Source organism: Stegostoma tigrinum, chromosome 29 (assembly GCF_030684315.1).
Source record: "Stegostoma tigrinum isolate sSteTig4 chromosome 29, sSteTig4.hap1, whole genome shotgun sequence".
Taxonomy (NCBI): domain Eukaryota; kingdom Metazoa; phylum Chordata; class Chondrichthyes; order Orectolobiformes; family Stegostomatidae; genus Stegostoma; species Stegostoma tigrinum.
In genome coordinates, this window is record NC_081382.1 from 39,925,391 (window position 1) to 39,953,142 (window position 27,752).

The 27,752-nt window shown below is 47.1% G+C and overlaps 1 protein-coding gene across 3 annotated transcripts in view; it reads left to right on the forward strand.

Annotated features, from left to right (window-relative positions):
• col27a1b (collagen, type XXVII, alpha 1b) overlaps positions 1-27,752 on the forward strand; it is a 660,800-nt gene that overhangs the window by 424,715 nt on the left and 208,333 nt on the right. For all 3 annotated transcript variants that reach the window (XM_048559048.2, XM_059638229.1, XM_048559047.2), the window contains exons 22-26: positions 970-1,014; positions 7,289-7,342; positions 11,556-11,600; positions 16,280-16,333; positions 19,931-19,984. In XM_048559048.2, the coding sequence (XP_048415005.2) occupies positions 970-1,014; positions 7,289-7,342; positions 11,556-11,600; positions 16,280-16,333; positions 19,931-19,984 (252 nt within the window). The remainder of the gene's footprint in view (positions 1-969; positions 1,015-7,288; positions 7,343-11,555; positions 11,601-16,279; positions 16,334-19,930; positions 19,985-27,752) is intronic.

Genomic DNA, 27,752 nt, shown 5'->3' on the forward strand with positions numbered 1-27,752 from the left:
GTGGAATTTGAATCCAATAACCGTCTGGAATTGGGAGTCTAATGATGACCAGGAATCTGTTGCCAATTGTCAGGAAAAACCCATCTGGTTCACTAATGTCCTTTAGGGAAGGAAAGTGCCATCCTTACCTGGTCTGGCCTACATGTGACTCCAGACCCAGAGCAATGTGGTTGACTCTTAACTGCCCTCTGGGCAATTAGCGATGGGGCAATAAATGCTGGCCTAGCCAGTGGTGCCCTCATCTAGTGAATGAATGAATGAATGAAAAGAAAGTTCTATGATTTTGATGTAGAGACTGTGAAAGGTGTATATGATTGAATTTGATAAGGAAAAAAATTCAATAAAAATAAAATAGGGGAATACATGGCCTATTCGTACTGGAGCTCTGTTTTCAGGTATCCAAGGCAAACCAAATCAATGTGCATCCTTCTCAAGCAACATGATGTAGAGCTGGATGAACACAGCAGGCCAAGCAGCATCAGAGGAGCAGGAAAGCTACCTGCTGTGTTCATCCAGGTCTACACCTTGTTATGTCAGATTCTTCAGCATCGGCAGTTCCTACTATCTCTGCATGGGAGTGGCACCCCCATCTTTCTGCTGCCCTTGTCGTACTCTGCGGTGGGTTTGGAAAGTACAGCCTGAGGAGCATTCATAAGTTACTGCAGAGCATCTTGTAGATGGTACACACTGCTGCTGCTGAGCGTCGATGATGGAGGGAGTGGATGCTTGAGGATGTGGTGCCGATCAAGCGGCTGCTTTGTCCTGGATGGTGTTGAGCTTCTTGAGTGTTGTTGGGGCTGCACCCATCCAGGCAAGTGGGAGGTACTCCATCGCACTCCTGACTTGTGCCTTGTAGATGGTGGGACAGACTTTGGGGAGGCAGGAGGTGACAAAATGCACACAGGAGGATAAAGTGGAAAGTAAGGCATGTTATTCACTGACTGATGCTTTTTATCTGATTCAATACAGGGTGATGAAGGTCGGACTGGACCACCAGGAGAGCCCGGCCCTGAGGTATGTCTGTATTTTACATTATTGATAACTCGCTCCTTCTAATATCTGTAAATTGATCAAAATGATGCTCTTGGAACCATAAGTAAGAATCAGATGAGGCCAGTTTTATGTTATATTAAATTTTTTTGGCCCAGCGAAGCAGAGGGGTTTATAAGATTGGGGAAGCAGACAGATTAATAATTTAAACAGAATTTGAACAAGCTATAATGTAAACTACTGAGAAGTCAGTGATACACTGGCATCATTGAGTGGGAGATAGTAGATTGACAGCCGAAATTGTGACAGTGTTTTCTTCTTCAGTGTTTAGCGCAAATGTTTGTTAATAAGATCAGCTGCTCGCTCAAAGAGAAGCCTTAAACTCAGAATTTCATAAAACCTGACTCTTTTCAGTGCTGCTTGTCAAAATTGCACAGGGATTTGTCTCATTTATTTGACCATTAACTGTGTCCATAAGTCCCTTAAAAATACTAAAATAGAGTAGTTATTCAAGCAAATTCGGATTGAAATCGAAGAACAGTACAGCGCAGGAACAGGCCCTTCGGCCCTCCAAGCTTGTGCCAACACATTTTGCCCTTCCATACTAAAATGGTCTTCACTTACAGAATCCGTGCCCCTTCATTCTCTTCCTACTCATGCATTTGACCAGGTGCTTCTTGAAAGATGCGATTGTGTCTGCTTCCACCACCTCCCCTGGCAGCACGTTCCAGGCGCTCACCACTCTTTGCATGATAAAACTGCCTTGCACATCTCTTTTAAACTCCCTCCCCGCCCACCCTGCTACCCCTCTGCGCCTTGAACCCTCATAATTGACTCCTCACCCTGGGACAAAGCCTCATACTTCGACTCTACCCATTCATAATCTTATAAACTTCCATTTGGCCGCTCCTCATCCTCCTGCATTCCAGTGAAAACAAACCCTGTCTATCCAACCTTTCTTCTGAGCTAAACCCCCCACACCAGGCAGCATCCTGGTAAACCTTTTCTGTACCCTCTCTACATCCTTCTGATAGCATGATGACCACAACTGAATGCAATATTCCAAGTGCGGCCTAACGAAAGTTCTGTAAAGCTGCAGCATAACCTGCCTATCCATATGCTCAATGCACTTCCAACAAAGGCAAGCATGCCATAGGCACTTGTTACAACTTTATCTATCTGTGCTGCCACCTTCAGTGATCTGTGGACCTGCACACCCAGATCCCTCTGCATATCAATACTCCTAAGGGTTCTGCCATTCACTGTATAATTTCCATCTGTACTTGACCTTCCAAAATACATCACCTGACATTTGCCCAGATTAAACGCTATCTGCCATTTTTCTGCCTACGCCTCCAACTGATCTATATCCTACCGTATCCTCTGTATCTAGTTGCAACCGTGGAAAAACATTGTACATGTGGGCAAATCATCTTCACAGTTTCAGATCTCTGAAGCAATTCAATGTATTATCTCACATAATCTGAAATAGTTGTTTGGTATTACTGTGCTTGAGCATTGTTCATAAAGCTGCGTCAAAGCTTTTCATCTTACAATTATCAGGACATTTAACAAGAATACAAATTCAACAGGAAACCAGTGTTTACACAGCAGGAGAGGAGAGTGCTGGCAAGTGGCCTGTTCCTACCACACTCACTCATAGGGCAAGGGCCTTGTTGGCTGGGCCAGCGTTAATTTTCCATTCCTTAATGAGATAGTAGAGGTGTTGATGGTTGAGATTGCATGGAGAATGTAGCTGTTATTGCAGATTGACAGTTAACTGCCAGACTTTATTCAATTTTTACCAAGCAAGTTGTCTCCACTCAGTCTGAACCATTGAATGGCAGGCACTGAGTTGGTTAAGTTACAACAGCTGCAGCACATGAACCTGTTTCTTCATAAATAAAAGTTTGATAAAATGAGTCTTTTTTCCACTGGACACAATCTGAAATATTTCACAAAGCTGTCATATTTCCGATCATCGCCATAAAGCTTTTATCAATCGTCATATACATATATAATAATATACTTGGTGATACTATGTGTGTATGGGTGTGAGTGTATGCATATGTGTAAGAATGTGTGTTTGTGTAGGTGTGTATGTGGGGGTCTTGATGTTGGTATATATGTATATACAAGGGGTGTGTGTAGGTGTTTATATGTGTGCCTATGTAGGTATAGGTGTGTGAGTGTGTGTATAGGTATGTACATGGGTGTAGGTGTGTGTGTGTGTGTGTAAGTGTATGTGTCTGTGTCAGTGTGTATTGGATGAGGGTGTGTGTGTATGTGTGGGGGTATGTGGGTATGTCTGTAGGTGTCTGTGGGAGTTGGCATGGGTGTGTATGTGTGGTTGTGTAGGGTATGCGTGAGTGTGTGTGTAGGTGTGTCAGTAGGTGTGTTTGTAGGTGTGGGTGTGTGTGGGTTTGGGTATGTGTGTAGGTGTGCATGTGGGGGTGTGAGTAGGTGTGTGGGTGTGGGAGTAGGAATGTATGTGTGGGTGTGTGTGTGTAGGTGTGTGGGTGTGTAGGTGTGTGTGCAGGTGTGTGTGTAGGTGTTTGCATGGGTGTGTGAGTAGGTGCATGTGTGTGCAGGTGTGTGTGGGTGTGTAGATATGTGTGTGGGTGAGTGAGTGGGCAAAGATCTGATAAATGGAATACCATGTTGGTAAATGTGAAGACATCTATTTTGGTAGGAATAACAGTGAAAAAACTATTATTTGAATGGTAAAAAACTGCAGCATGCTGCTGTGCAGAGGGACCTGGGTGTCCTTGTGCATTAAGGTTGGTTTGCAGGTGCAGCAGGTAATTAAGAAGGCAAATGGAATATTGTCCTTCATTGCGAGAGGGATTGAGTTCCATAGCAGGGAGATCATGCTGCAGCTATACAAGGTGCTGGTGAGGCCACACGTGGAGTACTGTGCTCAGTTTTGGTCTCCTTACTTGAGAAAGGATGTATTGGCACTGGAGGGAGTGCAGAGGAGGTTCATTAGCTTATTCCGGAGTTAAGGGGATTTGCTTATGAGGCAAGACTGAATTTAGAAGAATCCAAGAGAATGACGGGGAGGGGTTCTTCCAGAAACATATAAAATTGTGAAGGGAATAGATAAGATAGAAGCAGGAAGGTTGTTTCCACCTAGAACGAGGGGGTGTTGACTCAAAATAGAGGGGAGCGGATTCAGGACTGAGTTGAGGAGGAACTTCTTCACCCAAAGGGTTGTGAATCTGTGGAATTCCCTGCCCATTGGAGCAGTTGAGGCTTCCTCATTGAATGTTTTTAAAGCAAAGAGAGATAACTTTCAGAACTGTAAAGGAATAAAGGGTTATGGTGAGAGGGTGGGTAAGTGGAGTTGGATGTGGTATGGAATGGGCTGCTGAGTCATCATTTAGACTCGAGTCTGTCAAAATTATTTTTGGACTGAATGTTTCGAGGGATTGAGTTTGTGGCCGTGTAGATAACTTTGGCAACGTGCACTGACTCTGGCAAGGAAGCAGTGGAAGTTAATGTATAAGTAACTGTCCAGAAAGAAGGGATGCTGATCATAAAACTGCAACAACGAGGAGTTGTACACAGCCTTAGCAAAATAAAATGTTCCAAGCCCCTACTCATGAACTATATTAAGCAAAACATGCTTGAAATGTTTAAGGTGACATTAGAACCGGCGGTCTAAAGCTTGATCAAAGAGGATAGTATTCACAGGGAAGCAGGAGAGATTTTTGAGAGAGCTTAGGACCCAGACCATCAGTGATGAAGTGGTTAATGTCGAAGGTCCAGCATTGAATGGGTGCGGATGTCCCTGAACCACACGTTGATTTGGGAAAGACCACAGCACCGAGGAGAGTGACATCTACAGTTCAATCTCTCTGTCAGCCTTGATTACCCACGTAGTCCAGTTACCAATTCAGTTGCAGCATCAATGTGAGATCTTTACTCAACTAGAACACAGTGGGGAGTGTAATCCACATGTGCATTGACCACAGTCTACCATTTGAGCAGAAAATCAAAGCGAACTCATGCCCACGTTTTCACTAGTTGGTGATTAAAATGCTTATTTCATGTAGAAGTCTGGACATTAATAGTTTGATGTTGAGTGATGTCAGGGACATTGCTACTGAGAAATGAATATTCCTTAGCACCTAATACCGACATCAAAATTAGTCCTGCTCAGCCAGACTCTCCTCTTACACTGTCTCAGCTCCGCAACAACACCCTGTACTGTATTAATCTTCCCATTTTCCCACATGCTGTGTTATGTTCCTGCGCCGGTTTGTGTCGATTTACAGCCAGCTTTATGGAACAAGTCTCTGGCATGAAGCTGTACCTATCCTTTCATAGTGGACCCTGTAAAGAAAAGCTGGGAAGAAGGAATAAATCACTTATATAAAATCAATTCAACACATGCTCATTTTTCAGAGGGCAGGCATTCCTGTCTTGCTGCCCATTGAGCTCAGGTCAAGACTTCACTGTCACCTGTACTTTCCAGCTTTTGGTCTTTTCACATGCCAAAGTGGTCTATTTTACCCATAGCAAGGCAGGCCCATGCTGAGTGGAGAACCTGGTCATTTTAGCTGTGGGCATTGGTGCCAGTCGAGGGGCAGAAAGCTTTGCGATTTCCTACGCTCATTTAAGTTGCACGGACCAGAGAAAGTTCGTTCCCATATCACAGCTACAGGTTTAACCTAACTGTAATGCTCAATTCCCTGTCTTGTGAATTGGGTAACCTCTCACTCAATTAGTCACATAAGAGAGCTTAAACTTTTTCAGCTTCAAATAATCATTTCTGGGTTCTAGCCAAATACTTCTGGTTTGGAGCTTTCGCACTAAAATCCTAACACCAAGGCAACCCAATTCCTAACAGTTCTGCAGAACTTTCTTTCTTCGGTCGAAACTGTTTCATACCTTATAAATTCTACTAAGACCTCTGTGAACAGAAAAACAATAGCTTTTCAAGATCTCTAGGATGTTCCCCGAAGCAAAAAAAATTCCTTAACCTTTGAAACAAAAGGCAAGCTAATGCTACTCAAGTTTGCCCTGTCCATTTTGAAAAGTCTCCCACTGAAAACAAATCCCAGAAGCACCCCAGGACTAACTCACTCATACTCGTTTAAAAATTACCATACCTTCGGAATACAAACAAGTTAATCATTAAATCTCCACACGCCCACAGACTAAAACCCATATGTCACCAGTTCAAAATCCAAACTCTAAAATAAATGATACTAAAATACTTATATAAATTACACACCTTACATCACAAGGTTAACATGAATCTGGAGGTATGTAACATCCGAAACCTGTGTTAGCCTGTTCTCTGAAAACACAGACCAGGGAGTTAGGTGCACCCATTAGAGTGGCCAATTCAGGTGAAGCTGGGTTACAAACCAGCCATGATCTCACAGAATTACAGTGGGCTGAATGGTCTTCTCTTGTCACTATGTTCCTGGTGCCTTTTATAGCTGTTGTGCTGATTAACCATGTGGGCCACCACCAGAAATGTGGGAGGCACGTGGTCTGTGATCTTCAACTGTCTGCTGTGTAATTCCAGTGAAGTTCTGACACACTAAAGTAGACCCACCAATGAGCGAACGGGATTTAAAATGCAGCTGGGTGAGTTTTGAAATGTATTTGTACGATCCAACATATACCATTTCCACTCCCCCTCCCATTCTCTAGATGACATGTCCATCATGGGCCTCCTGCACTGCCACAATGATGCCACCCAAAGGTTGCAGGAACAGCAACTCATATTCCGCCCAGGAACCCTGCAGCCTAATGGTATCAATGTGGACTTCACCAGTTTCAAAATCTCCCCTCCCCCCACTGCATCCCTAAACCAGCCCAGTTCGTCCCCTCCCCCCACTGCACCACACAACCAGCCCAGCTCTTCCCCCCCCCACCCACTGCATCCCAAAACCAGTCCAACCTGTCTCTGCCTCCCTAACCGGTTCTTCCTCTCACCCATCCCTTCCTCCCACCCCAAGCCGCACCTCCATCTCTTACCTACTAACCTCATCCCACCTCCTTGACCTGTCCGTCTTCCCTGGACTGACCTATCCCCTCCCTACCTCCCCACCTATACTCTCTCCACCTATCTTCTTTTCTCTCCATCTTCGGTCCGCCTCCCCCTCTCTCTCCCTATTTATTCCAGAACGCTCACCCCATCCCCCTCTCTGATGAAGGGTCTAGGCCCGAAACGTCAGCTTTTGTGCTCCTGAGATGCTGCTGTGCCTGCTGTGTTCATCCAGCCTCACATTTTATTATCTTAGCATTAATCTTGGCCCATTTCTGTGTGTTGTTCCAGGGACGCCCTGGGAGAAGAGGATTTCCTGGGAAACCAGGACCTGATGGCCCAAAGGTAAGACACTGGGTTGTAACAATTTAGATCGCATTGGGTCTGCTTTATGGATACAGCTATTGAGTATAAAGTCCAAAAAGTGTGTAACAAGGTCAAGATTTGTTTCCCCAGAGCAAGCCTGGCTTACATCAGTTCGATGATCACTGATATCCTTTCTAATTGTACTAATGTTATTCATTAACATTATGGGAAAGAAGGAGGATATTCAGCCCATTGGACCCATGACGTTTTTCCCCAGCCATCCCATTTGTCCACTGTATCCTCACAGCCTTTAAATTTTACCAATCCTTAGGATGGCACAGTGACTCAATGATTGGCACTGCTGCCTCACAGTGCCAGGAACCCAGGTTCACTCCCACCCTTGGGTGATTGTCTGTGTATGCTTTACATATTCTCCCCATGTCTGCATGGATTTCCTCCCAATGTTAGGTTAGGGTTGATAGGTCGCAGAGTTATGGGGAAGGGGGTCAAGCGTGGGTGGGGCGCTCAGTGTGTATTTGATGGGCCGAATGGCCTGCCTCCACACTGGAGGGATTCCATGATTCCGAGTGCCCACCCAATTTCCATTTGAAACCCTTCATTGTTGCCATTTCCAGCTTTCCCATGGGCAGCCAGTATCCAGCTCATTGCCACTTGGTGCACTATCATCTCTTGCCCTGACCCTTGTAGCACCCATCTTAGGGAACCTGTTTCTGCTGTAGAATCCCTACAGTGTGGAAACAGGCCCTTTGGCCCAACCAGTCCACACCAACCCTTGTCACACCCCCAGCCCCTGTAGCCAACCTAATCTACACATCCCTGAACACTACGGGCAGTTTAGCATGGCTAATCCACTTAAGCTGCACAGCTTTGGACTGTGGGAGGAAACCAGAGCACCTGGAGGGAACCCACACAGACACACAGAAACACAGACAAGAGAATGTGCAAACTCCGCACAGACATTCGCCCGAGGGTGGAATCAAACCTGGGCCCCTGGTGCTGTGAGGCTGCAGTGTTAACCACTGAGCCACCGCGCTACATTCCCCCACCCCCTCACTTTGCTGTTTCTATCAGTTTCCCCAGGGAGAACAACCCCAGCTTCTCCTTGTTGTTGAAATCCCTCAACCCTGGAACTGTTACTGGTAAGCCACCTCTCGGGAACCCTCATATCCTTCCTAAATAAAGCATGCTGACCAGAACTGAATGCGATACTCAGGATGTGGCCTAATCAGAGCTTTAATAATGTTCAGCGCAGCATCCCTGATTCGGATGCAGCACTTCAATTCATGAAGCCCAGGATCCCGCACACTTCAGTGCCCCTCTGTCATGTGGTCCTACCTCAGCTGTTCAGATGCCCACAGACCTCCCAAAACCCTGTGTTCCTGTGCGCGCTTCCAAACTGTGCCCGTATTATCTTGTAGTGCTGTAAATAGCACTGAACACAGCCTGTTTCTGTCAGTGATCCAACAGCAGACACAGCTTGTTCAGAGAGGAATGTGGTGCCAGGCTACACACCCCACCCTTTCGCCCAAACCTCCAAACTGAGTTTGGCTGGACTTGGCCTCAGTGTACCTGGATCAGACTGAATGAGGCAGAGCCAAGCCTTGCCTGAGTGTTCACTCACCTCTGTTGCATCTTACACTGAACAGCGGACAACGAGTGGTCCATTTCCCCTCCAATTTGAAAATGCATACTCTGCCGAAACTGGTTTCTGCTGACTATGCGCTCTGGTCGGTGCCCAGGAACTGAAGTGGTTGGTGGTGAGCTGTAGGGCTCACGCTCCGCTCCCAGTTCCCGGGCATGTTTGCTGTTCGCTCTTGCCCTGGCTCCATTGCACCAACCCATCTGAGGGAGCATGGCCAAGAGTTTGCCAGCAGATGACTCCCATGAGAATGGCTGTTATTGAAATGCCAGGAGAAAAAGTAACGAAGACGCCTTTTTCGGAACACTTACCAAACAGCGTTAATATCTGCTCCGAAGGCTTGCCTGAGTAAAATAAATTCATGCATTTTTAAGCATTAAGTGTTCTGTGAACTCGAACCAATTTTAGTTTTATTCTTTTCGCTACACCCGTACGGCCTGGCATAATATGTGTTTAATCTTTCAACAGTTGTGCATTTAATGCTTCTTCAAAACTGTAACCAAACCAACCATTATCCCCGCAGCTGTAGATCCGCATTCCATGTAATCACTTCAGGATGGAACACGGGGTTTCATCTGCGTAACACACTCAATGGTCTGCATTTTCGCTCCAGGGATGGGAAAAACAGGAGCTGGGAATTGTTCTGGGTTGCAAAATTCATGGGAGGGGTTTAAGGTGATGACCTAATTGACAGGAGCTCACATTCGCTACACAACTAATGTTATCCAAGAGGGCACTTTGAAAGTGGAGAGCCTGCCAGGGAGTTCACAGTTTAAGAGCAGCATGAGGCTGTGGAAGGAGGTGGGTAATTGAGAGGGTATTTCAGCAGAGAGGTGTTCCCAGCCCCTTCCGCCCCCCCTCCCCACTGACCATCAGTCACGCCCTTTTCAAAACAACTCATGAGACAAGTTTGAAAAGCTGAAGTATTGAGGGCAGAAACTCCTTCCATGAGGCAGCCTGCAGCTGAACCCCAATCAGGAAATTCAGGAAGGTCCGGCATTCCGACCCGGTGCCTGGAGCCCAGCTGGAACTGCCCCCCCGACTTTCTCCAACCCCCAGCCCCGGCACAGAGGGATTGGAAGAGCCTGGTCGATATCGCAGACCTCACCTCGAGCACCACTGTCGACAGTCCCTCACTCCCACCCAGCAACCGGAACGGGGAAACCAGCCAGCCTTCCAGCTCTCTTCAGACACCATTCCCGACCCTGGTGAGGAGCTACAGACTCCCGTGCGCTGAGAATTCCATAAATTACAACATCAGCAGTGGATGGGACCAAGGGAGAGACCTGGCCATTCCAGACAACTGACCTGCTTCCTGAGAAACCGACTGAAAACTCCAACTGTGAGGAATTCTCTTCCTCAAAAGGCAGTGGATGTAGAATCTGGAAATATCTTTCAGGCAAACATGAACAGGTTCCCAATTCCCAAGGGATTTGAGAGATTATCGTCGAATCTGCAGGAATGTAAAGCTGGAGTTCAAATCAGATCAGCCGTGATTTTATTGAATGGGGGAGCAGGCGTGAAGGGCCAAATGGCCTGCTCTTGTTCCTTGTTCGTATTACAGAGCTTTGTTTGAAGCATCCTTTAGTTTGCTTTATTAAGATAAATGTGTACAAAAAAACCCTTTTTATAAACCCAGTGCAGGAGTGAAAACCAGTAAAACTGGATGGTGTGATGTACTGGTCTGGATCATGTGACATCCCAGAAAGAAAGGCCAGTAAAACTTGCAAATTATGCATACTGGTCCAGTTTGTCTTGTATGCCTTAGAGCAGTCCTCCAGTACACCCAGTCCATTCAGTTTCAAGTATAGAGGACCAGTACATTTCAACTCCCAGTTTAGAGAACGAGTACATTTCAGTTTCTAGTGTGGAGGACCAGTATGTTTGATTCAAAATATAGAGGACCAGTACATTTCAGTTCCCAGTATGGAGAACCAGTGCATTCAAATCCAAGTAGTAAAGACCAGTATATTCAATTCCCAGTATAGACGACCAGTACATTCAATTCCCAGCAGTGCGAATCAGTCTATTCCTTTCCAACTTTACTATTTTTATATATCCTGCTGGGAAGATAGTGGGAAGGTTGCAATATCAGGCTTAATTTGTTTTCTCTGTACTAAATGTGTGGTATTTCAGTGATAAAACAGTGACATTTTAAAATGACAAGGTGTAGAGCACTCAGCCTGGTGAGCACTGGATTGTGAGATAACCAGGTGTAGAGCTGGATGAACACAGCAAGCCAAGCAGCATCAGAGGAGCAGGAAAGCTGACGTTTCGGGCCAAGACCCTTCATCAGAAATGCCAAAACGTCAGCTTTCCTGCTCCTCTGATGCTGCTTGGCCTGCTGTGTTCATCCAGCTCTACACCCTGTTATCTCACAATCCAGTGCTCACCAGGCTCTGAGTGGTCCCATGCCTCAGGAAGGTGAGGTGTTGATCCCTGAGAAACCAGCTGCACTTAAAACCAGCCGGCAGCTCACTTCAAGCAAAGCTGCACAAACATGTTTTGCTTTTTTTTGCTCAGAAACAGCACTGTCTCAAGTTTTCTTCATTGCCTGTGTCTCTCTCCTCCTCCCCCTCCCCCCTCTCCTAGGGTGAGCCCGGAGATACTGGAAAGATGGGAAAGGTCGGAGAACAGGTAAACTTTCATTGTCCTATTCTCAACACAGAAGCAGAATTGTTGCCGATCTCTAGTTAGTCTGTAACTACAGTAATTTCTGGAAAAGCTCAGCAGGTCTGGCAGCATTTGAGGACAGAAGTCAAGTTAAAGTTTCGAGTCAAGTTCTTTACGCAGAGTGTGGTGGGTGCCTGGAACGCGTTGCCAGCGGAGGTGGTAGAGGTGGGCACGATAGCATCATTTAGGATATATCTAGATTCATACATGAATGGGCAGGGATCAGAGGGATAGATATCCTTGGAAAATAGGCGAGAGGTTTAGATAGAGGATCTGGATTGGTGCAGGCTCGGAGGGCCAAAGGGCCTGTTCCTGTGCTGTAATTTTCTTTGTTCTTTGATCTTTGACCCAGTTCCAAGGAAGGGTCACCGGACCTGAAATGTTAACTCTGTCTCACTGTCCACAGATGCTGCCAGACCTGCTGAGCAGCTCCAGCAGTTTCTGCTTTTGCTTTCTGATTTACAGCCCCCGCTGTTTTCGGTCTTTATTTGTGAACAGTTTGTGTCTCGAAGATGCTGAGTTTTGACTGCGGCACCACTTGACCATGTGGTCTGATGAAAATACGCGACATAAATGATAGGGGGACATTTAGAAATCTCGGCGCACCAAAGTCAGTTTGTGAAGTGGCAAAATTCAATGTGTCGACCAAAGTAAAATGTAGATTCTGGGGGCAATATTTGATGTTAAAACTGAGGTTATTGTTTTTTTTTGAGTATTATGCTTGGATCTCAAATCCATTCTGATGACACAGAAACTGAAACAGTTTTCTCCTTTGGGACATAACAGAAACCGAACTGTTTAATCCAGAATCAACTAAAAGGCAAGCTTGGGAAATTGGTCACTCTTGGCCAAGCTGGGCCAAAAGTCTTATTTCCAGACTGATGTCTGGAGAGTTTGCACAAATGCCGTCAGCATTGTGTGCTTTTTTTGTATGTGTGTGCTTTTCTTTCACCACACAGCCTTCTGAAATTAAAGTTATTAAATATGTTTCAGAGGTTACCAACAGCATGAGATTGGGAACATAATTGAAAGCTGAGTAATCCTTTTGCTGTGCTGCTGTAACATGGTTTTGTCATGTTCCTGATCCTGACGTGGAGATACCTCGCCATTCCACCATAGTCCCTGGAATTCCATCCCGTGACTGCACTGTGGGTGCCTCTACACCCCAAGGACATGCAGAGGTTCAAGAAGGCAGCTCACCACGACACTCCCCCCATGGGGCATTTCGGGGTGGGCAATGCCCTGACACGAGCATCACAAACTTAGAAATGGTTTCGGTTTACGAGCATGTGGCTCGATGGTTAGCACTGCTGCCTCCCAGCAGTGGATTGGCCATGGGAAATTGTGTCCAGGGATGGAAAGTTTATGTGGATTAGCCATAGGAAATGCAGGGTTACAGGGATAACTGGGTCATGGGCGGCACGGTGGCTCAGTGGTTAGCATCACTGCCTCACAGCACTGGGGACCCGGGTTCAATCCCAGCCTCAGGCAGCTGTCTGTGTGGAGTTTGCACATTCTCCCTGTGTCTGCGTGGGTTTCCTCCCAGATGTGCAGGCTCGGTGGATTGGCCATGCTAAGTTGCCCCATTGTGTTCAGGGGTGTGTAGATTAGGTAGGTTATAGGGGAGTGGGTCTGGGTGGGATGCTCTGAAGGTCAGTGTTGGGCGACAGGGCCTGTTTCCACACTGTAGGGGTTCTGTGGGTGGGTTGCCCTTCAGAGGGTTCTTGACTCTTGATGGGCTGATGGCATTTTGCCACACTCTAAGGATTCTATGATCTTCTGATCATTAGCACGACACAGAGGGGCATCCTGTTAAGGTGACGACGTCTAAGACTGAGGTCTGGCATTTATCTGGGGGACAGTCTGAGGGGAAATAAATCATTCCATGGCTAATGCTGGGCTCTTTAGTTTTCCTACAGCCGCGGGTACCTGGCACCAGTTCACTGCTCACTCCCTAAAGCAAACATCATCTGCCTGTGGATCTCGGCTGGCATGTGCCAGAGCAGCCTCAGAAATGTGAACTTTAATATGTTAAGTTACAGCATCACTGCAATCAGGGTTCAAGCATTTAAAAAGGAATGAGCACATAGTGATCAGTTTGCTCATGTCTTGGACTGGGAATCCAGAATCCCAGGCTTATCACTCTGGGAACAATCTGGATTCAGATCTCACCCTGGCAGATGTGTTGGAAGGTGTTTTTGCGTTTATAAGCTGTGAAGGTTTGCAGTTTTTATTTTCCTTTATTCATTAATGGAACGAGAACATGGCTGGCTACGACAGCATTTATTGCCCAGAGGGCAGTTAAGGGTCAACCACATTGCTGTGGGTCTGGAGTCACATGTAGGCCCAGACCAGCAGTTTCCTTCCATGAAGGGTATGAGTGGACCAGATGGGATTTTCCCAACAATCGACAATAGATTCATGGTCATCGTTTGATTCTTAATTTCAGATATTTTACTGAATTCAAATTCCGCCATCTGCTGTGGCGGGATTCAAACCCTGGTCCCCAGAATAATACCTGATTTTTAGGATTAACCATCCAGCAATAATACCACAAGGCCGTTACCTCCTGTGTGGTAAATTGAAACAGCGGGGGAGAGTAACTAATTGGGTTGTCATTGCAGACTTGATGGGCCGAAGGGCCCCCATTCTTGTAATCTTTGCTGAAATGTGAGCAGTGCTTATTTCCTATCCCTAGTTGCCCTCGATAAGGTGAACACGAATCACCTCCTTGAACTACAGCAATTCATGTGTAGTCGGTAGACACACAGTGCCATTAGAAAGGGGTTTCCAGAATTTTGACTCTGACAGATGGCGATGCATTTCCAAGTCAGGACGGTGTGTGCATCTTGGAGGTGCTGGTGGTTCCCATGACTCTGTTGCCCCTGTCCTTCCCAGGCAGTAGGAGCCTCAGTTTTGGAAAGTGCCATTACAGGAGCCTTGATGCAATATGCCCTGCAGATGGTACACACTGTTTGTACTTATTGAGAGTCTCAGATGGCAGAGTGAGTGTAGATGGAGTGCCAGTCATATCTCCCCTGGATGGTGTGAAAATTCCTGAGTGTTGTCGGGGCTGCACCCATCCAGGCAAGTGGGGAGTATTCCTGACTTGTGCCCTGTAGATGTTGGGCATGCCTATGGTATGAGCTGAGAATCCCAATGGGAGCTGCAGTTCCGATCCATTGGACGGATGCCAACCCACCTGAGAAGCCTCTGAAATGGGCAGCAGTGTAGGAGAGGAGCTTCTAGTGTTGTAGGATTCCGAATCCTCCCGAAGAGAAACATCTGTGTAATGTGAGGACAGCACTTTGTTCCCAGGGATGGACGTGCATCGGGAATGATTTTTTTTCAGCAGTCTGAAATCCCACTGTCCCCTCGTTTCCCGGGTGAATCTCGATAAGAAAGGCCTGAAAACTACTGAAAACAAAATCTCGGGAGGGTGGTGATGAAATCACCCATGATTAGCGATTAGTTAATGATGTGTGAATAACCGTTGGCCTCCCAAAGAAAACTCCTGGCCTTTTTTTCGATGCATCTCGGGTGACAATCAGAGATCCAATGGAACAAGGAAGTTGCACCCAACATCTGTCTTTGTCATCACAGCCAGCCCTGAATCATCTTGGCCAAGTCTTCAGCCTGTGTTCTTCCATAATATCCCAGGGGACTTTTCCATTTTGCTGTCCTTACTCTTGTGGAATCCATGGAAAGACTTTTCCACTCCAGTACACAGAGATCCTGTTATTAGCCTGCCTTATCTGTGGAATTCTTTACTGCAGAGGGCGGTTCAAGGCTAGGTCACTAAGTATGTTCAAGGCTGAAATAGATTTTAAGTCAGCAAGGGAAGGGAATGAATGAGATGATTGCACCGAAGTGAACGGAATTATTATAGGCTTTGACAGGGGAGATACTGAGAAAAGACACCCCTCCCCCGCCCCGAGAACATGGGGTCACAGTATCCGAATAAGGGGTTAGCTATAGGGGATGTCTGGTGGCTCAGTGGTTGGCACTTCACAGCTACAAGGACCTGGGCTTGATTCCACCCTTGGGCGACTGTCTGTGAGGAGTTTGCACGTTCTGCCCGTGTCTGCGTGGGTTTTCCTCCGGGTGCTCTGGTTTCCTCCCCCAGCCCAAGGATGTGCAGGTTAGGTGAGTTGGCCTTGGGACATATGGGGTTACGGGGAACTGGTGGGCCTGGGCTGGATGCTCTTCAGAGGGTCGGTGAAAACTTGATGGGCTGAATGGCCTGCTTCCGCGCTGTAAGCATCTTGTGTTATTTAGGATGGGACGAGCAGAAATTTCTTCACTCAGAAGGTTGGGAATCTTTGGAATTCTGCCTGCAGCAGAGGTGGGGCTGTTCAATCATTGAGCGTGTTCAAGGTAAAGATTGATGAAGGTTTGCTTGTTGGGAGACAGGGGGATATTTTGGGAATGCAATTAGAAATTAGCTGTAATTTTATTGAACTAGTGGGCAGCTTTAAAGGGTTGATGACCAAATCCTGCCCCTGCCTGTTACATTCTTGTGTTCTTGAAAACTGCTCATTTGGAAAACAGTACAAGGACTGCTTTGATGCAATCTCTGTATAGAGGGGTCAACTGTTTTATTCCCAGTTATTCCAACTTTTCCGTTTGTTTTCCTTTACAAGGGAGAGCCTGGATTCATGGGACCAATCGGCGAACCTGGGAAAGTTGGAGAAAAGGTATGTCAAGTTGCAGCCAGCACTTTGGGTTTAAAGCATGTTATTGGAGGATAATTAAGGGTCTCAGTGAGACTCGAACATCTATGTGTCCTGAAGGATCTTTTTGAGTGAAGGCGGTGGAACACAGTTCAGTCCACTCTGGAGTGGCCACAGTCTAACACCAGTCAAGTAATTTTGTTTTGATCTGATTTATTATTGTCACATTATCTGGGTCGAGTGAAAAGTTTTGTGTTGCATGCAGTGCCGGCAGATCACACCATACATAAGTGCATTAGAGTAATAGAACAGTGATAATACATGCTGCAGAGATGGTGCACAAACAGTGAGGTTGGCATTAAACTTAAAGCAATTCATGTACGAGAGCCAGACTGTCACTCCTGTCCCTCTAACTGCCTGAAGTTTGACCAATTCTTACGACTTTTCAGAGTTTCATCCTCAACCCTGAGGTGACTCAGCCACTGAGCAAGTGATACAGGGTGATTCGGTAACTCTATCAGTGATAGCTCCTAGAGGAGACTCTGCGTTTGGAGAACGGCGGGGAGGGAGAATCACGGTTAGATATGAGTTTGCTGCATTATCCTGACGGAAATTGAGAGCAGTTATCGCAGCATGTTAGTGTATAAGATGTAGCCCCTCCTATAGGGAGGATGGTGTGAAACTTGAAAGGGTTCAGAAAAGATTTTCAAGGGTTGGAGGGTTTGAGCTACAGGGACAGGCTGAATAGGCTGGGGCTATTTTCCCTGGAGTGTTGGAGGCTGAGGTGGTGACCTTACACAGGTTTAGAAAATCAAGAGGGGCATGTATAGGGTAGATAGACAAGGTCTTTTCCCCAGGGGTGGGGGAGTCCAAAACTAGAGGAGCATAGGTTGAAGGTGAGAGGGGAAAGATTTAAAAGGGACGTGAGGGGTAACTTTTCCACGCACAGGGCGGTGCATGTGTGGAATGAGCTGCCAGAGGAAGTGGTGGGGGCTGGTACAATTACAACATTTAAAAGGTGTCTGGTTGGGGATATGAACAGGAAGGGTTTAGGGGGATATGGGCCTAATGCTGGCAAACAGGACTAGATTAGTTTAGGATATCTGGTCGGCGTGGACAAGTTGGACCGAAGAATCTGTTTCTGTGCTGCACATCTCTGTGACTGTATAACAGCAGGACAGATAGAAACAGACTCAGCCCTCAGCCGAATGAGGGATTAACGGTTATAAGTGAAGTTAAGGGAAACCCAATGAATGGGCTGTTATAAGGATTGACATTACAGAATGTTACACAGTAAAATGATGACGGGCAGGGCCAGGAAGGATCTCTCCCCCTTACTGAAGGGATCAGTGACTAAGGGGCAGCAGATTTACGGGGAAGACTTTTTTCCCAGAGAGTGGCAGAAACTTGTCACATCAAAGAAGGATTTAGAAGTACACATGTGACACCAAGGCATACGGGGCGATGGAAAATGGGTGTAGAATGGTTAGGAGGTTATTTTTGATGGGCCAAGGGGCCTCTTTCTATGCTGTAGGCCCCCATGACTCTAGCTCGGGCACAAGTTTGACCTCTCAGCCCAACAGATCTGTGCTAATGATTCCACACCTATCCCTTGACATCCAACTCCAACAACATATCTTTCTGTTCCTGAAGTGTTCATCTCACCTCTGCGTTTGGAAAGAGTTAAGACTGAGCTCTCTCAAGTAGCATTCATCAGCAGCTTCAGTCAGTTCTCCCAGCATCAGAGGTAACCCCTTGGGTGTCACTCATGTCTGGATCAGAAGGTCGTGTGCTTGACCCCCAGAGATTTGAGCATAGTCATCTCGATTGGTGAAGCCCATTGCGGTGATGAGGGAGTGCTGCACTGTTTGTGGTGCTTACTAGCTAGACAGCATGTCTCTCCCTGCAAACCCTCTACCAGGCCCTGTGGAGCTTGGGGACTGAGAGCACCCTTGGTAACAGGCAATGGCCTGCCCAGCTGGAACCCATCGCCTGTGCCCTTTAAGCAGAGTCAGGGAGCCAGACGCTCTTGAGGCATGGCAGTGTGTCCCCACCTGTGAATTAAGAGGCCTGGGTTCAAATCCCACGTGCTCTAGATGTGCGTAATAAAACATCAGAGCAGGTTGATGTTAGCTATAAAGGGGCTCCTCTGGCACACTGGTCGTCTGCCTACCCCTGAGCTAAGAGACCTGGATTCCAGTCCCACCCGCTGCAGAGATGTGTCATACCTTCTCTGATCAGGATGATTAGGAAATTAGGTGAAATACACAAAATGCAGACACAGAGAGGGCTCTAATGGTGCAGTGGAAGTACCCCTACCTCTGAATTGGGAGGCATGTGTTCAATTCCCATCTCGAGACGTGTATGATAATGTTTCTGAACAGTTTGATTCGGAAAATATATAGAGCAGACCCTCTGAGAGCATTTTGATGTAGCCCTTTCCCACCCTCCCTACTCCCCAACCCCCCAACGTTGATGGTACGTATTGCCCATAACAGGCTTTGTGTGTAAATTTCTAACGGCCTCCATGGATGATTTATTAGTAGTGGTTAATAGTTCAAAGAAAAAGTCATGGTAATTGGGTGGTAGAAAAGTTGTTTGTTTGTGTGTGATAACACTTCCAAATATAGAAAGAAAATGCAGACCCAACAAATGCAGAGGTAATGTCCCTCTGTCAGAATCAGGAGGCCCAGGTTCAAATCCTACCTCCCCAGAGGTTTGCTGTAACATCTCTGAGCAGGCCGATTAGGAAAAATGTACAAAAATAAAATAAACCTAATCTCGCCATCCCCTGACCAGAGCAGAGCTCCCCAATCAGCCTCCCCCACCCCAGGCAAATGCAGCCCCAAACCCCCAACTTGAACACCCTGACCCTGACCCATAACCCCTGACCCGAGCAGAGTGTTATCAACCCCTGACCTAAGCAGACCGCCCCCTGACCTGAGCAGAGTGCTGTACCCTCTCCAAGTCAAGGTCAGCACCCCTGGTAATTGGAACCTGCTCAGACCAAACATGGAACTGAGGACCATCGAGGAAAACGCACCTTATCAGCCTGTCACTTTGCAGAAACACATGTAGCTCATGTTAGAATGTAAATAGCCTCTTGACATTCTTAATAAATGCTGCAATTCTGTATTTGAATGGAGACATCTAAGAGTGCAATGTGCCAAACAAAGGTGTGATTTATTGTATTTTCCGTAATGTCAGACTTGAACTGTCTTGTAATGTACTTACAAATAGTTTATGAACCAGGTGTATCTTTGCAAGTAAAATAACAGAGGGAACCATTGCTCCCACCCCACCCTTCCAAGCGTTAGCTGGTGTTTTGAGATCAGAGATAATGGGAACTGCAGATGCTGGAGAATCCAAGATAACAAAGTGTGAAGCTGGATGAACACAGCAGGCCAAGCAGCATCTCAGGAGCACAAAAGCTGACGTTTCGGGCCTCGACCCTTCATCAGGTGAAGGGACTAGGCCCGAAATGTCAGCTTTTGTGCTCCTGAGATGCTGCTTGGCCTGCTGTGTTCATCCAGCTTCACACTCTGTTAGCTGGTGTTTGAATAGTTTTGTGGCGTGTACTGTGGAGCTTGCACTGAATCCCATTTCTTTGTGTTTCTGCAGGGTGACCGTGGTGAAACGGGTCCTCCAGGACAACCAGGAGTTAAGGGGGCAATGGTAAGGGAGTAACTCTGTTCTCACTGGCCCTGCCTTCTTTACCTCTCTCCTTCCCAAAGTCATGCTCTGACTGTGACCCGCCCTCCTCCTTCTCTGAGAGAGATTTCTATCGATAATGTAGCTTTGGTTCTTGAATTGTCTGCCCAGTCAATGGTCTCATGTATGGCACTGTGATGGTTGGGTTAAGGATACAGGACTACCCGTCTCTGATAGAGGCGCTGAACTCTGTGTCAGTTGCAATCTGCTCTAGACCTGCCATCCAGCTAACTGAGCTGGGCATAACACTTACACAATGACCAACATCATAGTTGCCTTCAGATAACAAGGTGTAGAGCTGGATGAACACAGCAGGCCAAGCAGCATCAGAGGGGCAGGAAAGCTGATGTTTTGGGCCTCGACCCTTCATCATTTCTGAACGTCAGCCTTCCGCTCCTCTGATGCTGCTTGGCCTGCTGTGTCCATCCAGCTCTACACCTTGTTATCTCAGATTCTCCAGCATCTGCAGTTCCTACTTTCATAGTTGCCTTGTCGCTTTCACAGCATAAACAATGCCCAGCCTATTTACTCCTACCCATAGACAATGGGAAATGCACCATTGAATATTCAGGCTTCTGAACAGACCGAACAATAACTGGCATTTCTCCTATTTTTGCTTTCAATTTCAATCATCGAAACTTAATTTGAACCGAATGTTTTTTTTGGGAGATGGCTTTAAGCAAGGAATAGATCTGACCAGCGCCTGCAGCCTAAGAATAGAAGATTCCACACTGTTGGATCTGTCCAGTGTACGTCCAGTCCAAGTCTGACAGAACTCTATCCGTCACTTCCCCTTTGAAGCGAATGGGTCACCTGGGGTAAAATATAGACATGAGCCAGCACCTTCTGGAGAGGAAAAACTGGAAAATATTACAAATAAGAAAAATTACAGTGCGATAGCTTCACATTCAGCGCTGTACTTGTGTAAATATTGTCACAGTTATTGTACACCATGCTACATTTGGGCATCGTCCAGTACTGAGATATTAGTGACACTGCATTAACTATAAACCACACTCACCAAAGTATTTCATTAGTGTTTTGTAAACTTGTAAAGACTGTAATCTGGGACAAATTTAATCGGCAAATGGACAAAGTATGAGCTAATGAGCTAAAATAGCACCGTGTTTGACGAGCTTTGTTGGGGTCTATGATAGAGTAACAAAGTGGATTGGTGAGGATAGTTGGGTGGATGTGACGTACATGAACTTCTGAATAGTGTTCGATAAAGTGCAACACAGCAGACTTGTGAATGGAGTTAAATCCAGTGGGATTAAACAGGCTAAAAGTCTGTATGCAGCACATTGTGATGAACATCTGGTTGCCTGTCTTGTAGGAGATGTACAGTACTGTTGTACAGGCACTGTTAGGACCCAAGATAACAAACTGTGGGGCTGGATGAACACAGCAGGCCAAGCAGCATCTTAGGAGCACAAAAGCTGACGTTTCAGGCCTAGACCCTTCATCAGAAAAGGGGGATGAGGAGAGGGAACTGGAATAAATAGGGAGCGACGGGGAGGCAGACTGAAGATGGATAGAGGAGAAGATAGGTGGAGAGGAGAGTATAGGTGGGGAGGTAGGGAGGGGATAGGTCAGTCTGGGGAGGACGGACAGGTCAAGGAGGTGGGATGAGGTTAGTAGGTGGGAAGTGGGGGTGTAGCTTGAGGTGGGAGGAAGGGATAGGTGAGAGGAAGAACAGGTTCGGGAGGCGGGGACAAACTGGGCTGGTTTTGGGATGCAGTGGGGGGAGGGGACGATCTGGGCTGGTTTTGGGATGCAGTGGGAGGAGGGTACAAACTGGGCTGGTTTTGGGATGCAGTGGGGGAAGGGGTTAGGACCCACTCCACTTCCTGACATTTTTTAAAGATTGGATTTTTGGTATGAAATTGCAGAATTTACAGGTTGTACAAAACTTGGAAACACAGTAAACCGCGAGGGGGAGAGCCCGCTTAGATGGGGTGGGGGGTTTGCCGTAGCCAAGACTGGTGAAATGCAGTCTGGCGGTGTGAACTGTCAAATAGTAGCTCTCGGAAGAATGAGGAGATGCAATCTGAAATAAACAGGAAAACGTTCAAAGAATGCACAAAAGCAGACCCCTGGGGGAATAGATAAATAACTCTGAAGACGGTTGGACTGTTAAATGTTGTTGTCGAATGTATAGTTAGGGTTAAGGGTGAGTAGGTGGAGACCATTCATTCAGTGTGTTGAACACAATTAAAAGGGACTGCTGGGACAGTTGGTAGGTAAAATAAGACCATAAGCTGTAGCAGCAGAGTGAGGCCATTTGGCCCAGGGAGTGTCATCCATCATTTGATCATGGCGGATGTGTTTCTCAACCCCAGTCTCCAGCCTTCTATCTGTAACCCTTGATCCACTTATTAATCAGGAGCCTATCTCTTTCTGTCTTAAATGTACTTCCTGACTTGGCCTCCACAGTTTTGTGCGACAATGAGCTCTACAGGTTCACTAGTCTCTGGCTGAAGAAATTCCTCCTCAACTCAGTTCTAAAGATCCATCCCTTCACTCTTAGGATGTGTCCTCATGTCTCCTGGTATCTTCTCCACATCCACTCTATCCAGACCTCTCAGTATTCTGTAAGTTTCAATCAGATCCCCTCTCATCCTGTTGAGTGCAGACCCAATCACTCCTCATACGACATGCCCCCCCCCCTTCATTCCCCAGATCGCTCTTGTAAACCTCCTGCTGACCCCCTCCAATGTCAACACAACCTTCCTTAGACACAGGGCCCAGAACTTGCTCACAATATCCCAAATGCGGTCTGACCAGGGCTATAGGTGGCAGAGATGTGTGGCATTGTATTCTGTGATTAAACTAACCACCAAGAAACGGGTATGTCGATTCAGTGTTCACTCTAGGCTGACAACAGCCAGTCAATATGAGTTAGACAGCATGTGGACTTTATTATTGCAGAAGTAGACCACAAAAGCTATGGAAGGCAGCGATGTTGAACCTTTCTATAGCACTGGATCAGCCTGGGCGTCACACCTTGGCAAAGCCATGTAGAGGTTTATCCTGGGCGTTCAGGTAAACAGTCAGACTGGAGCAGACGGAATTGTCTTTGTCAGAGCAGAGAAGGTGGAGACCTGACATAAGAACTAGGAGCAGGAGTAGGCCATTCATCCCCTTGAGCTGGCTCTACCATTTGATACAATTGTGGCTGATCTCATCTTGGCCTCCACGGCACTTTCCTGCCCACCCTTCATAGCTCATCAACCTGTCGCTAATGAATGGGTTGGCAGGTGATGGTCTAGTGGTTTTATCACTTCACTGTTAATCCTGAGCAAAAACAGAAGTTGCTGGAAAAGCTCAGCAGGTCTGGCAGCATCTGTGAAGGAGAAAACAGAGTTAACATTTCGGGTCCAGGGACCCTTCCTCAGAACTGATGGTGGCCGGGAAAACGTCGGTTTATATGCAGAAAATAGGGAGGTGGGCGGGGTAGGGAGTAAACGCTAGGCTAGAGCCCAAAGAGAGAGAAAGACAGTTGGACAGACAAAGGAGTTGCCAACGATCGGGCTGGGAGGGTGAAGAGTTGTTAATGGGGGCTGTTAGTGACTGACAACAGGGGGTGTGATCACACAGCCTGCAGACTGAGGGGCAAAAGTAGGTTAGGGAGGGAAACATTTCCAGGGCAGTGGGGCACAAGAGAACGCGTGAGATTAATTGAACCACATTACCAAAGAACTAGTAATAATGTGATAAGCCGAATGGCCTCTCGGTGCCGTAGCCATTGCAGAAACACAAAACCGACGTAACAAGGACTTTAGAAAAAACCGGGCTCCTCAACATTTGTAAAAGGAAAGATTGAAGATAAGCTGGAGTCTCATTCTCCAAAATTCTGTTTCCAACACAAGGACCATTTCTCAAAGGTAGCCCAGCCCTGTAAGGCTTCTCTCATGACTTTTGCGGAATCTATGTAATAAAATGCTCCATCTGGTGGCTAAGTGTGCCTTATCACAGCAATTCCCATCGAGGCTTGAGTCTGAAACTGGGACCCGACTTTAACTCCGTGTCAGTGGGTAGTCACATGTGTTAAAGTCTCATTCGGAGTCTCTGTCAGACAGATCAGTCTTCTCCGCACAGATCACAGTCTCATCTGGTTCGACCAGAACTGAAATGATAAGGAGTAATTAGGTGTGACATCATTGCAGTGTTGACAAGCTGGTTGCTGGCTTAATTCAAACTGCTCGGCATCTCACTCCAAACTGGCCTTAATCCAGCTGTAAAGCTGACAATTAAAATTCAATCCTGCAGTTTACCCTTCTTTAAAATGTGCTCGTCTTTCAAGCCCTGCATTCCTGTAGAACCTTCCACAACCTCCAGTCATCCAGAACTTCTTTCCAGCCAATGCAACAAATGATGGGGTGGCTCAGTGGTTAGCACTGTTGCCTCACAGTGCCAGGGACCCAGGTTCAATCCCACCCTCAGGCAACTGTCTGTGACTGACAACAGGGGGTGTCTGTGCGGAGCTTGCACATTCTCCCTGTGTCTGCGTGGGTTTCCTCTGGAAGCTCCGGTTTCCTCCCACAGTCCAAAGATGTGCAGGTTAGGGTGGACTGGCCGAGAGTAATGCAGAGTTACAGGGATAGCGCAGAGGGAGTGGGTGTGATGCTGTTTGGGGAAGTTGGTGTAGACTCGATGGGCTGAATGGCCTGCTTCCACGCTGTCAGGATTCTAATTATGTTGGATGTGTAGTCGCAACGCAGCAGCCAACTTAATGCACAGCAAGATCCCGCAAACGGCAATGCAACACAGATCGGATCATGCATATAGATCAAGAGATAAACATTGGTCATGTGGGATCGTGTTCAATAGCGATCGAGATCAGTGAGTGGCGAGGTCACCTCTTCATTGAGCATCGGTAAGTGGCACAGTTTCAGGCAGCGTTGGAATCCAAAGTACAGTTTTACAGCATAATAAAATGTGAGGCTGGATGAACACAGCAGGCCAAGCAGCATCTCAGGAGCACAAAAGCTGACGTTTCGGGCCTAGACCCTTCATCAGAGAGGGGTATGGGGTGAGGGTTCTGGAATAAATAGGGAGAGAGGGGGAGGCGGACCGAAGATGGAGAGAAAAGAAGATAGGTGGAGAGAGTATAGGTGGGGAGGTAGGGAGGGGATAGGTCAGTCCAGGGAAGACGGATAGGTCAAGGAGGTGGGATGAGGTTAGTAGGTGGGAAGTGGGGGTGTGGCTTGAGGCTGTTCCTGCAACCTTCGGGTGGCATCATTGTGGCACTGCAGGAGGCCCATGATGGACATGTCATCTAAAGAATGGGAGAGGGAGTGGGAGGGGGAGTGGAAATGGTGCCACAATGATGCCACCCGAAGGTTGCAGGAACAGCAACTCATATTCCGCTTGGGAACCCTGCAGCCTAATGGTATCAATGTGGACTTCACCAGTTTCAAAATCTCCCCTTCCCCCACCGCATCCCTAAACCAGCCCAGTTCGTCCCCTCCCCCCACTGCACCACACAACCAGCCCAGCTCTTCCCCTCCACCCACTGCATCCCAAAACCAGTCCAACCTGTCTCTGCCTCCCTAACCGGTTCTTCCTCTCACCCATCCCTTCCTCCCACCCCAAGCCGCACCTCCATCTCCTACCTACTAACCTCATCCTACCTCCTTGACCTGTCCGTCTTCCCTGGACTGACCTAACCCCTCCCTACCTCCCCACCTATACTCTCTCCACCTATCTTCTTTTCTCTCCATCTTCGGTCCGCCTCCCCCTCTCTCCCTATTTATTCCAGTTCCCTCTTCCCATCCCCCTCTCTGATGAAGGGTCTAGGCCCGAAACGTCAGCTTTTGTGCTCCTGAGATGCTGCTGGGCCTGCTGTGTTCATCCAGCCTCACATTTTATTATCTTGGATTCTCCAGCATCTGCAGTTCCCATTATCTCTGATACAGTTTTACAGCAGCCTCTTTCATTCACAGTTTTCACACACACTGAAATTGTAGCATTATTGTGTCACACAGTTGTATCTATTAGGCACAGGCTTGTGTGACATCTGTCCTGGAGAAGCAGGATGCATAGAACAACACAGCGCAGAACAGGCCCTTCGGCCCTCAATGTTGCGCCGACCTGTGAACTAATCTAAGTCCATCCCCCTACGCTGTCCCATCATCGTCCATATGCTTATCCAAGGACTGTTTAAGTGCTCCTAGAGTTAACTATGTTAGTAAAAATACTACATCTGTGTGATCTAAACAAGGAAGAAATTATACGCGTGAATATTAAAAGTACACAGGATGTTAAACTGATCTCCCGCAGCTGGGTCATGAGACTTCATCTACTTTTGGTCAGTTTCTGACAGTTCCTACGCATTCATCCATGCAGTTTCAGAAGCGCTGTTTTGAAAGTAAATTTCTTAAAGGAGCTAGCAACCCTATTTAATATGTATCTAAAAAGTATAAATCCATACGTTAATACAAGATGGTAGTCCTAAATAAAGGTTGGAAATAATTGGTGCAGTGTCATGGAAATACATTGTGGGTTAGGAAATTTCAAAGAGATGAAAAGCAGCAGACTATAGGGATATGCTGGTGGAGGAAAACTGTGACATCCTAGACCCTATTCTGGTCCTGGGAGATGGTTGCTTATGGCTCATTACCATTATAATCTTGCCATAGTTTTGAATGAATTATGGAGATACAGTGGTTCTGAGTAGGTTACAGTATTAACACCTATTCAGGGTTAGCCTTTGAGGCAGGAACAGGTCTAAACACTGCTCACAGATAAGAATTGAAAAGTGTAAAGTAACAGGAATGGGTTGCAGAGATAATGGGAACTGCAGATGCCAGAGAATCCGAGATAAGAAAGTGTGGAGCTGGATGAACACAGCAGGCCAAGCAGCATCTTAGGAGCACAAAAGCTGACGTTTCGGGCCTAGACCCTTCATCAGAAAAGGGGGAAGGGGAGAGGATTCTGAAATAAATAGGGAGAGAGGGGGAGGCGGACCGATGATGGATAGAGGAGAAGATAGGTGGAGAGGAGAGTATAGGTGGGGAGGCAGGGAGAGGATAGGTCAGTCCGGGGAGGATGGACAGGTCAAGGGGGCGGGATGAGGTAGTAGGTAGGAAATGGAGGTGTAACACTTTCTGCGGTTGGAGGGGAATGCGGAGCGGGCAAGGGAGTCACGGAGAGAGTGGTCTCTCTGGAAAGCAGACAAGGCTGGTGATGGAAAAATGTCTTTGGTGGTGGGGTCGGATTGCAGATGGCGGAAGTGTCGGAGGATGATGCGTTGTATCTGGAGGTTGGTGGGGATGAGGGGAATTCTGTTTTGGCGGTTATTGCGGTGGTGGGGTGTGAGGGATGTGTTGCGGGAGACACGGTCGAGGGCCACTGCCAGGGGGATGTTGCGGTCCTTGAAGAACGACGACATCTGGGATGTACGGGAGTGGAATGCCTCATCCTGGGAGCAGATGCGGCGGAGGCGAAGGAACTGGGAATAGGGGATGGAATTTTAGCAGGAAGGTGGGTGGGAGGAGGTGTATTCTAGGTAGCTGTGGGAGTCGGTGGGCTTGAAATGGACATCGGTTTCTAGGTGGTTGCCTGAGATGGAGACAGAGAGGTCCAGGAGGATGAGCCCTGTGTTGCAACCTAGGAAGGGATGTTTAGTTTATCTTGTAAGAGTAAAATGTACTACAAAAAGCCAGGTTTATGAATGAATGAATGGAAACGCAGCATAGTAAACAGAGTGCTTGTGAGTGAGTCAGTA